Source organism: Rattus norvegicus, chromosome 1, assembly GCF_021556685.1.
Source record: "Rattus norvegicus strain SHRSP/BbbUtx chromosome 1, alternate assembly SHRSP_T2T, whole genome shotgun sequence".
Classification (NCBI taxonomy): domain Eukaryota; kingdom Metazoa; phylum Chordata; class Mammalia; order Rodentia; family Muridae; genus Rattus; species Rattus norvegicus.
This window is the reverse complement of record NC_141534.1, coordinates 50,243,926-50,255,932: the sequence shown is the minus strand read 5'-3', so window position 1 is coordinate 50,255,932 and position 12,007 is coordinate 50,243,926. Positions and strand designations below refer to the sequence as shown.

Sequence of the window (12,007 nt, the reverse complement as noted above, 5' to 3'; positions counted from 1 at the left end):
GGCCACACAGTGAGGCTCAAAAGATGACCCCAAAAAAGTTCTCACCATGGATTATGGTGACAAGTGCACAACACCCATGATAAATGCAATGTTCTTCATAACTAAAATGACCAATTTTGGGCGCTGGATGCCGTGCTGCAGTTTAAAACAAGGTATGGAGCTGTACACGCAGGCCTCGATGCTCGCCCTCTATTCTTGTGCAGCACTTACCATAGTTCCTCGACCACACACAAGATGGATCCTGGTGCTGTAGGTGGTTAGCCGGCCATCACTGGTGGTGCACGCAGAGCCGTTCACATACTCTAAGAGGAGGCTGCCGCTCTCCTCCACCACAGGGCCTGTCTTTGCAACTCCCAAGTTACTGATGGCCACAGTCTCTGCCAAGGAGCCCTGCAACAGAGTGTGGATTTGGCTTCCTTCCTCAGAAGTCAGCTTGCTGCTCATAGCAGTTTCTGCCGGTGAAGCGACCCTAAGAACTGTGTGAGCAGCCACTCGAAATGCAAAGGCCCTGAGTGGGGGAACCCTGAGTGGGTGCTGGCTGTACCCTGAGGCTGCTGTTGTGGTAGAGGACACACTCACATGCACATGGCCTCCAATGCCTCTGAGACACAGAGCACACCATTAGCATGGACAACAGCAAATGCTCACACTCTTTTTTGCAGAAGTCAACTTCTGGGTCTGTGTGCAACTTTCAAAGCCCACCACACATAAGGAGCACAAGAAAGGTGTGAACGTTCTGCCAGTAGATGACGAAGCATTCAGCACCGTGAGTAGCATTACCACAGGCACCTGAGCGTGTCACTCTGAGCAAAGCTCTAACATCCAGCTCTGGGGCACTGGAGGCCGAGCTACGGATGTCTGCAGAATCACTCAGGCACCTGAATTCAGGCCAGCATAACCACTAAGAGCTTTCGCTGCAAAGTACTAGATCAAGGGTGGCCAGCAGCCAGTGGCCGTTTTAAGTCTGAACAGTTTCAATGTCATGTGTGCTTGTGCAAGAGGCACATCCTCAGAGGCCTCACCTGGGCGACAGGAATGCTCTGAACAAGAGTTCCTTCACATACCAGGCCTCAGAGTGGAGGGAGAAAACATGGGAAAGACAGACATACCTCATTGTTTTCGTATTTCATCTGGCAAGCAGATGCATATCGATCACAGCCTGGCACAGGATTCAGAGGCCGGCACACGTTGAGGTAGTATTTCCTCCGTGTGAAATGTTCTCGGGAGTTTTCCATGGCATACCAGTTTCCTCCACGGCCACCTTCAAACTTCACTAGACTAGATTTAACACAAAAGTGTGCCTTACAAGGTGAGCCAGCTACGGCCAGCAGTTACTTCTCAGTCACTAGAGAAATGAAGTCACACTCGAATCAAGCCACATGCTGACCGACTCTCAGGACACGCCCTAACATTTGGGCAGTCCGAAGCTCCACATGCAGAGGACCCTGCCATCTCCCCCAGCACATTCACCTTACATGAGTCATTGTTGTAAACACTGAAGCTACACTGGGTGTTTGCTATGCCACAGATGTGACAAGACCAGACCACATCCACCTCTTTCAGTCTCTGTGTCCCTGCTCCTGCACCCTGGGCCACCACATTCCTACTGCTGTCAGCTAAGCCAAGTGCTCACCTGGAGAGGTCATATTGCTCCATCATGGAGGGGTCTGTCACCATGCACTCCAGGGGCTCTTCCGGGCAAGCATAACTGGTGTACCACCGGAAGTTGTAGGTAGAGTTGTCCTCTTCCTAATCCCAAGACAAGAAAGACAGGAAAAGATAGCACAGCGCCTCCATCTGTAACATCCCCAAAGACCCACAGCAAAACTGACCCCCAACTTAACATCATAACTGTGCCGGAACCTGTCCTTGGGCAAGGGAAATATCTTCTGCATGTTTTCTAACACGACGAACAGGACTGTGGAGTAGCATTAAGATAAATGCGTCTCTGAATAAGCACTAAACCAGTAACTACAAACTGCCTAGGCACCCTGAAAACTGTAAAAGGAATGATTACATGATGGTCTGGAAAGAAAAGCAGACTAATAATAGCTCTGTTCCTACAGAAAGAGTGGACAACTGGCCCAGGTATGGCCAGGAAAACTATCCAAGATAATTCCCACCTGATATTCTGGGAAGCCCACTCCAGCATCACGGTCACAGAGGAAGGTAATCAGTGTGGATCTCGGTGTGTGCTTTTCATTGTTATACAGCGTGCCATTCCTGTAGCTCAGCTGGATCATCCCATCATAGTACGTAAGCTTAGTATTACTCAGCCCCAAGTTCCAAGACTTACCACTAAAATGAACACAGAAATGTCAATCTGGGGGTGCCGTGGGGCAGGAGATCTCTAAGGCTACACAATTAGGGGCAAAAGCATGGTCAGACCAAGACACCGCAGTCCCTGGGAACCTTATACGCAGCTCTTTTGGCTGTAGAAGGAGAAAAGCAACACACACACACACACACACACACACACACACACACACACACACAAACTTTCTCTCAGCACTACTGACCTGTAGTCAACTCAATTCATTAGAACTAACCCTATACAATAAGAAGAAATACATAAATATGTAAGAACTGTAAAGTTCAAAGTTCACAGGTGAGCATCAATAAGCCCAGACCTCTCTCAGCCACTAGGATAAGGCTTGGCCCCTTCTCTGGGAAGTTTAGGTCCTGGCATCCTGCAATTCTTCTGGCCAGGTCCTCTCAGTATTTAAATGCTTGCCAAGCAATAGTGTTCAAGGGAAACCTAACTACCCCTGTGCAAACATTCACTAGCCCACAATGCCAAAAACAAACCAGAATCAGAGTTCACTTGCCTTTTTGCTACCTGGCAGGCTCCTGAGTTTGACTGACACAGGTTCACGGATACAGGGCCACAAACATTTATGTAGAAGTCATACTTGTCTGTCTCAACTTTATATGCACCATTCTTCTTTGTGAGGAGTGACAAATCAAAAGAAAACCCTGAGTAACATAAAAACAGCACAGGTATGTCAGGCTAGTCATGGCATAGGGACAGGTGACCGTGCAAGCTTCTTAGAAAGAAATTATTCCCAGGGCAAAATGATGTTGAAGATGAAAGGTCACTTTACGTTTAAGCTACCATTCCTGAGTGACTCTCTCCTGTCTGGGCACAGGTCCTCACCATTGCCCTCTTCCACTGTGTGAGCCCTACAACCTTGTTCAAACAAGGTCTCACAAACATGGCATAGCCAAGCAAGATAACCAAACTATGACAGCCTTCTTGCAACTATCCTATCAAGGGAATCTGGCCTAGGACTCATCCAAAAGTCTTTCGAATGTGTGTGTGTGGATCCTCTTGTGCTCCAGTAAATCCAACACAGTCACAAATTCAAGATGGGCATTGCCATAGCTCAAACACACAACAAAAGATGCTTGGGATTTTGTCCAGTGGCATGAACAAAGTTCTAAAGCAGGTGACTCCTAAGTCACACTAAGTCTTTAGCAAGGCCACCTGTGGGCCTAAGGTACAGCAGACAACAGAGGCATTGCTTGGGCACAGACCTGCCTGAGCATCAAGGACAGTGCAGTTTTCTCCCTCCGTCTGCGACAGGACACAGGCAGCAGCTGTGTGCCACTCAAACTCATAGGAGCAGCCATCGGGCCCTGCAGCTCTCAGCACTGGAGCACTTTCCAGATCACCTGTGACAGCAGGGGAAAGAGGAGGAGGAAAAACCATCAAACGCTATCTGCTGACTCTAAAAACATTTTCCCTGTTAAAAGTCGTAGGAAAGGGGTTGGGGACTTAGCTCAATGGTAGAGCACTTGCCTAGCTCCGAAAAAAAGAAAAGGGAAAAAAAAAAAGTTGTAGGAAAGAGGAGGCTAAAAAATGGTCATTCGGAGCTGGAGATGTGGCTCATACAGCAGAGTGCTTGACTGGCTAGCATGGCCCTATGTCCCAGCCCCAGCACTGTATAAACAGGCATGCAGCGCCTGCCTATCTACAATCCCAGTTCTTCAGAAGGTGGAAATGGGGACACAGAGATTCAAGTCCATCCAATTGCTTAGAAAATTCAAGGCCAGTCTCAGCTATGTGAAATCTTGTCCTAAGAAAGGGAGCTTCAGGGAAAGGAGTATCTTACAAATACTATGTGATTTTATGGATAGAAGTTGCCTAGAATGGGCAAGTCCACAAACAGGCAAAACAGTTGGGTGCCAGATGCTGGGGACAGAACTCTGGAGGACTATTATTTCCAAGACGACAGGTTTAAGTATGGAGAGATGAGCAGCGATCACAGCCGCAAACACCCAACAGCACTCCCCTACCTCTCTGAAAACAGCTAGGATGATTTATAAGTTTGGTGTTATATATAGTCTACCACAATAAAACAAGAAACAAAACATCCCTCGCTTGTGTCCTCCCACAGCTGCGAATTTACACAAAGGAAAATTTATGGGGTGGGTGTAGAGAGGATATGGAGCATCTAAATTCCCAGCAGTAAAATGCTTTAAAATAATAAGCCTGGGCACATCAACAAGGAAACCCCTAGACATCATAAATAGAGCTGAGGAGCATGGAACACACTGGATACAGCATCCTGAGAACACTGAAATACATGCACAAATGCAGTCTTAGCAAAAAGAGCAGCAACTTATCAGGAAAGGGATAACTACGGTTGAGATGCTGCAATCAAGAAAATATTTCTAAGCCATTTATGATCCCCTTGTGGAGGAAATTCAGCACTCCACACCCTGGATCCTCTGACAGTCCTTACGAACAGGATGTCATGCAAAGACTCACGACTCCTTTGGAGTATGTCAACACAGTCTCTGTGGACAGCATATGGTTTCTCCATTTCTAGGCTGATAGCCCAGACTTGATTCCCATTACCAGAGACCAGAACTAGGAGTGCTCAGCACCGCCCTCCCACCCCAGCCCTGCTGCAGACATGATGGAGAATTGTATGACTCTTCTGTGACTTTACCTGGTTTGCACACAAATGTGATGTTAGTTGTTATTTTCTTATCATTACCACAGTCATCGCCATCAGAGTAAGAGAGCTGAATGTGTCCTTTCTCTTTTGTAGGAGAAGAGACAAATTTTCCTAGATTTTTACTTCCACTCTTATCTGGGGGGAAAAAAGAAGGGAGAGTGGGAAATCCTCATCATGTAAACCTTAGAAAGTAAACCAAGACTCGGCCGAATGCCAGCAGGTCTCCAGGATCTTAGCCCACCTAATCTGACTTTGATGGACAAAATAATCAGTCACATTGAAGTCACCTCCTGCCTTAGCAGGGACATGTTGGAAACGACACATAGGATTCCCTAAAGGCATCTTAAGGATGGGTTGTGCGGGCACCATCACTATCTGTAAAAGACACTATTCCACATACAGGGCTTCGGCTGCCCTTAGACTTACATCGGCAGCTGGGGAGCACAGCCCAAGACACAGGCTTTACTCATGACCAAGCAGAAACTCACACCTGTGCGGGTAGAGTGAATCCCTGCCTCAGCTACTTTTTGAAGATGTCTATGTCTGAGCCCTCAGTAAGACAAAGACTTTGGTTACTCTGAGACACATCTCTAGCTCTGAATGCCAAGGTAATCCCCGAAGTCCAACCAAGCCTCACTATTTTCTCGTCCATGTTTCTAACAGATTCTCCTTACCCTCCTCCTGGCATCTTCAAAGTACACCTTACCAGACACACACTGAAGCTCAGTGTCTCTTAAGACAAACACCTCTGCGACATACAAGACAAACAATGACAGCAAGAATAACACCCAGACCTGCTGCTCAGCTCAAGGCTCCCTTAAGTGTCTGCCCAGAGACTGTTGAAAATTCAAAATTAGCTTTACAAGTACTAACAGCATTATTCTGCAAAGGGGTCTGAAGAATTCTTCAAATGTCTACAAAATGAAGACAGATCATCGAGGATTTTCCAACATGGTTCTCTGTGCCTAGTTACACCTCTGCCAACCTCAGGACTTCAGAGTACACTGGCTTTGACCCTGAAACTTTAAAATGCTTATTGTCCTTAGTATTTACCCAAAGGCAGGATGCTTAAGCAAACCACATTTTAGGTCTCCCCCAAGGAAGCAGCTGGAGCCCACACCCCCTCTGAGGTAACTCACCCACAGCACACACGGCAGCACCTTCAGGACAGTTCTTGGCCTTTCCCGCCTGCAGCACCCGGTGACAGACATTGATGAAGAAATTCCTCTTTTCTGACTCAGCCTGGCTGCCATCCACTGCTTCCCAATTCTGTTCTGATTCTGCAGTCAAACCCAAAGTCCTTTAGTTGAAGACAGTGACTTTTTCCTGTGGTCCCACTTAAAATAGTGACTACGCCAAGGTCACACTATCTCTAGCACTCGAGAGTTATGGAGTCTCCATTCCCACCAAATGTGTCAGGAACAGACCATTCCCCAAAATGCCCTCTGAAGAAACCACAAACTTCTCCCAAACACTACAGTACAAAACCAAAGATTGAACCACATGAGAAGGCCAGCTGCTGTCCTGAGCCTAGTGAAAGGGCACGGGTCACATGCTGAGCTTCAGGTCCCACAAGAGGCCTCTGCAGCTAAGAAAGTGTCTACCTCTTCTACACAGGTTGACTGGGAGCAGGGTGGAAAGTCTGGCTCACAGATCGTAAGGATGGGTGGTGTGTGTGTGTGTGTGTGTGTGTGTGTGTGTGTGTGTGTGTGTGTGGTTGGGGGGGGTAGGGGAGATCACAACTGGGTGTTAAGGGTATCGGGCAAAGAAAAGAACGGTCATGAGAATGTGCCTACATCCCATAAACTGGCCCTGAAGGAGACACAAAGGCGTCCACACATTCATATCTGAAATGACCCCTTGGAAAGTTGGAAACCACAAGTAACATCACAGAGCTTGCCAGTGACTACACACAATGTCTTTGGAAAGCTAGGCTCCCAAGTCTACACGTGGCCTACAGATACACTCAGAGAGACATCATGTATGTGTGCCCAAGCTTCCCACAAAGAGCTGGGCATTGGCTGCATGGGGTATGGGCTACCACCTCCAGGGTGGGACTTTCTGAATTCCCAGCTCACAACATCCTCTGGGATATCTGGATGCTACAGAAACACTCCAGGTTCCTCAAAAGCCAGACCACGGCACAGTCTACTCAGTGCATTAAATGCACCTCTGTACCACCCCTCAAGATCCCAGTCTGTGCCTTGTACCACACTGATACTTAAAACACTAAAAACAAAAGTGTCTCCCTCTCTGTTTCCTAATGGCAACTGCAATATGATCAGCCATTCACGCTCCTTATTGTCAGGAATTCCTTGCTGTGATGGACTGTATCCCTCCTGAAACTGTAAGCAACACACCCCCTTTCCTTTAGAAACAAAATCAAACCCCGAAAATGTCATGTTGTTGTATGTAACTGAGAAGTACACACACTCGCGCACACACACACACACACACTCACACAGAAGGGAGCAGTGCTGATTGGAGTCCTCCCCCACACAGTCCTGCTCCTGGAGAGCTTTCTGAAGACCGAATTGGCTAGAGCTACATGATTCTTAGCAGGGTTCTATTCCAGAGATTAGAACTTCTTCCACAGTGCAGAAACCCAACCTCTCATTAGCACACCTACATAAGATTCGACCCCCACTTCCTGAAGCTATTTAACTCCTACAGAAATTCCCTATGCTCCTGCAGCTTCCAGGATGCTTACCTAGTAAACTGTGAAGATGACTCTAAAGCTATTGGCTAACACAGGTAATTTACTGTGGACCCCCATCTTGTCCTAAACCGGACAGACATACAGGAGATATTCCTTTTGAGGCCTTTTCAGAATGGCCTCAAAAGACAGTGGGACAGTGAGAGCTGGCTCTGAAGCAGTCATTCTCTCTTAGGGAATGCAAGGCTCCTATAAACTGACTCTCATTCATCTCTTCTATTTTTGTCAAGATGGCACCCATTTTAGCAGTGTGACATGTGGGCTCTCAGCAGTAGTTAGTTGCCCAGCACCTTCAGCATAACACACGCTCTACCAGTTTCTGCAATGAAGCCCTCAAACTGACACACACTGTGATTCACCAAGCCATCCATGCTGGACAACTCTCCCATGGCTACAGATCAGAGGTATGCTGATCCCCTTTCAGTGGCAGGAAAGAGGGAAAGTGGCAGCCATATGAAAGGATAGAAGTTCAGGATGTAGACATAGCAGAGACCCAGCTCCACCAATCCCCTCAGTCATGACGGAAAGATTGCTGGAGAATCTGTCTCTAAGCACAGTGCACAAGACAGGTCATAGCAGGCCCTGTAAGCTATAACTGAACCAGGAAGGTGAGCCAAGACAGCTCAACTAGAAAAAGTGAGGCTCAGATGCAAGTAGGTCACCTCCCGATTCAGTGTCCCTTATATGTTATACTATGGCTAGAAAGGAACTCGGCCATGACTCAGCTGGCAATTAAAAATGCTTCCCCAAACCACCGTGATCAACTGTCTCTCCTGTGAACACGGGGACTACTATTCCCAGAAAGGTAAGCGATACCTGAGTGACGAGCCAGCACAGACAGGTCGTAACGTTTCTTGCCGTCGATGGCCCCGCAGAGGAGATCTTCCTTCTCTTTTACACAGGCATATTTAGTGTCCCACGTGAAGAAGTATGTGCAGTCCACCTCACCTGTGAACACAGGCTCTCCTCTCCCATCTTGACCTACACATACAAAGCCACAGGAAAGCACACAACTTGGTGACATGACCCAAACCCAGGAATTTCTGAAGAGCCAAGAAAGCAGCAGCAATCAGTATCAATCAATGTCAGCTGTCCAGCTAGCCGTCCAGGGGCTATCTTAGTGTAGTGTGCTCTAAGTGTCAGGGGGGAGGTGGAGAGAGTAAGGGCCACGGAGCACAGCGGATGTTTTGCTGCTCCAGGCTGCAGTCACACAGCAAAGGACTCAGCAGGAATACAGAGAGAAGAGTACAGAAACCAGAACCCCAGTTCCAAGAATATAAGCTAATGAGTGCGCAAGGCCTGAGGTCTCCCCAACACCTACACCAGGGAGGCCAATGGAGGCAGAAGCACAGAGCAGTTCCTTGTTCAGCTAGAGGAGGCAGGACCTCACACTCCTCCACAGGGTAAAGGCACACTCCCAACGCTGGCTGCACCCACACTTGCAACCTTTCAGTGTATGTGTCTGTAGGGCCATACTAGAGTCAACACCACCTCCTCCTCCACCCACAGAGGCCCCATGCATTTGCCCAGAACAGCAAAGCTTGGTCCTCACATCTCCCTGGCTTAGGATTGGGCAGAGAACTGCCCTCCCTCTGGAAATCCTATCCCTCGGCCTTTCCCAGAGATGGCCACTGGCACAAAGCTGCCCTTTTTTCCACTGTTGGTGGTTTCATAATCGCAGCCGGCTGTACCTCCCATGTGTCAGCCTGCATCCTTGAGGTGTGTCTGAGCAGTTTCATGTTCTAAGGAAAGGGGAAATTAGGTTTTATAGCCAAAAGCAAATGAGTTCTCAAGTGTAATTTCTATAAAGTCTTGAACTAAATCACTAGGATTGGAAGACCAAAAGCAAACCTATCCCGAGTGGAACGTGAGCCAGAGCCAGACAGCAACACAGTAAAGCAAAGCAAATGTGGAAATGACCGTCTTAAAGCCATGGCGCTCAGCCTTCCCGATGCTGTACCCTGAATAGCGGTCCTCACGTTCTGACTTCCTAATGCTGTACCCCTGAATAGCGGTCCTCACATTCTGACCCGCAGCCATAAAACTATTCCACTGCCATTTCATAAGTGTAACTTTGCCACTGTTATGAATGTAATATAAGTATCTGATACGCAGGATATGTGATGTGTGACCCCTGTGAATGGGTCACACACAGGTTGAGAACCGCTGTTAAAAAAGGCTTTCTTTGTAATGTTCTTTGTAATGTTCCCTCCTACTTGCATATCTGAAACCTCTTGGAATAGAAAGGAAAGATGAAAAACCAAAGGCTTTTGGCATTCAATTCCAAGCTTAACTCACTAGACTTTACTTTCACATTGTTGTGGTCTATCAATCTTCTATCCTCTTATCTGTCCTCTTCTGGCTTTATCAATCCACCTTCCCGGCATCCCGAAAACGAGACCAGCCTGCGCTCTGAGGCCTCAGCTCAAGCACTAGTAAAAGCCCTGAATAAGTGGGCTTGGGAAGCAAGGCTTCGGCAGTCTTGGGAGTCACAGCACCTGACAGTGTAACCCAAGCAGCAAGAGAGACGAGCCCAGAGAAGCTGGCACCCAGCCTGGTGTCTGCTGGCTGAGGACACAGAAGCAACAGCAGGCTTTGTGGCCTAGGGACCTGGGACAGAACAGGATCCAGAATTCCAAGCAAGTTGCCTAAGGCCCATTCCAAAGAAATGAGTAGAAGGAAAATGGATCTGGGTGTGGAGAGGCACCCAACAACCAGTCTATTTTCTCATCAGCCTGAGGCACATTACAGCCATACAAAGATGGTGTCACCCTATATGACGGGAATGAGCTTTCCTGCAGTACATGAGCTTCACCAGCTTATAGGTGACCTTGCAGCTGAAGACACCTCTCCTCTGGATTGCTGTCCCTTGGCTATCCCAGAACCAGCTATATCCCCTCTGTCCCCTCTGTCCCACAACCCCAATGACCTGGATGACCTAGAGCCTCCAGATAACAAAACTCTGCAGTCAGTCTTCAGCTTTAGCACTTTACCCTGCACTTAACCATAAAAACCCTTATCTCTACTTCTGGTCTGTGAACTCCCAGGGAGCCATCTGTCACCATCAGGCCCCTGTGGAGAATGCCTGAGCAAACAGCATGAAAGCAGGCAAGCTCTGAAAGTGATAAGAAAGACCCAATGGAAAAGGAAGGCCCCAGTAAGCCACAGCCCTCAGGGCTTTCTGAGTCTTGTGGTTCACAGCTCCCTAGCCCAGCTCCTGACCTAACTATCCTCTGCTTAAAAACTAGCCAGTGTATGAGAACATAACTCTAGGCACAGTGGTTGCTTCCAGATCCTACTATGAATCACACAGGAACTGGACCATGATCAAACCGTTCAAGGCTGACCATAGAAACATACAAAACAAACACACTCAAGGGCAACAGCCATGAGAGCTTGGGCCAGTTGCATACAGATGAGAATGGAAACCAGGCCTAGCCACAGAACGAGAGCCTAAAGTAGAAGCAAGTCAGCCAGCGGTGCCTGAGGCGGGGCCAGAGGGGCTTAGACAGGACAGACCTCTAATGCTAGAACGTTATCATCTCCCTACAGGTGCCAGGGATGCCTAATATCAGACATGAAGAGAGACAAGCCAGTGACTCAGGGGTGCCTCTAGTCACCCAAAGGGAGTTGGGACTTCAGCTTGGACCCTCCCAGGGACATCCCAAGATTCCCAAATTCAAACTCTACCAGTCTATCACCTTCAAAGGATTGTTTAAGGAAAAAGTGGACAGACTTGAAGGAATGGAGCTGAAGCCGCCTCTGCTGGGCCCCCCTCCTCTGCTGAGTGAGCCTGCAGCAGAGTCCAAGACACAGACTCTCCCAGCAAACCCAGCGCTGGGCAGATTCCCAAAACAAACATGGAGAGCAGAGAAAGATGGAAACAGGATGTATGTATGCATCCTGGAGGGGGAGAGAAGGGAGGGAATTACTGCAACAGAAAACCCTGGGGACTGAAAGTGGCCAGGCCCAAAGGCAGTTAACTCACTCCCTACTCAGCACCCTACTTCCAAGAAAAGACACCTGGGTGCACACACAAGCCACTAGCACAAAGCAGGGGTGGGCAGTGCACACTCTCACGCACAAAGCAGGGGTGGGCAGTGCACACTCTCACGCACAAAGCAGGGGTGGGCAGCACACACTCACTCACCTGCGGTTTTGTTGCACTCAAAGTTTATGACACTCATCCGCTGGAAGCCGGAACTACACTCATCACCTCCAGAATAGATTAGGGTGAGATCTCCATCTGAGTACCTAGGTTGTGAATATACAGTGTTTTATAGAACCAAGAAAGAAACTTGAAGTTTAAAAAGCTGCTTTGTTA

At 48.2% G+C, this 12,007-nt stretch overlaps 1 protein-coding gene across 2 annotated transcripts in view; it reads right to left on the bottom strand.

Moving 5' to 3' along the window:
* The window catches only part of Igf2r (insulin-like growth factor 2 receptor), an 88,411-nt gene that overhangs the window by 30,893 nt on the left and 45,511 nt on the right, over window positions 1-12,007 (bottom strand). For both annotated transcript variants that reach the window (NM_012756.2, XM_087627166.1), the window contains 10 exon segments: window positions 211-390; window positions 1,110-1,278; window positions 1,634-1,749; window positions 2,124-2,298; window positions 2,829-2,976; window positions 3,538-3,675; window positions 4,959-5,102; window positions 6,107-6,247; window positions 8,500-8,664; window positions 11,834-11,937. In NM_012756.2, coding sequence (NP_036888.2) covers window positions 211-390; window positions 1,110-1,278; window positions 1,634-1,749; window positions 2,124-2,298; window positions 2,829-2,976; window positions 3,538-3,675; window positions 4,959-5,102; window positions 6,107-6,247; window positions 8,500-8,664; window positions 11,834-11,937 — 1,480 coding nt within the window.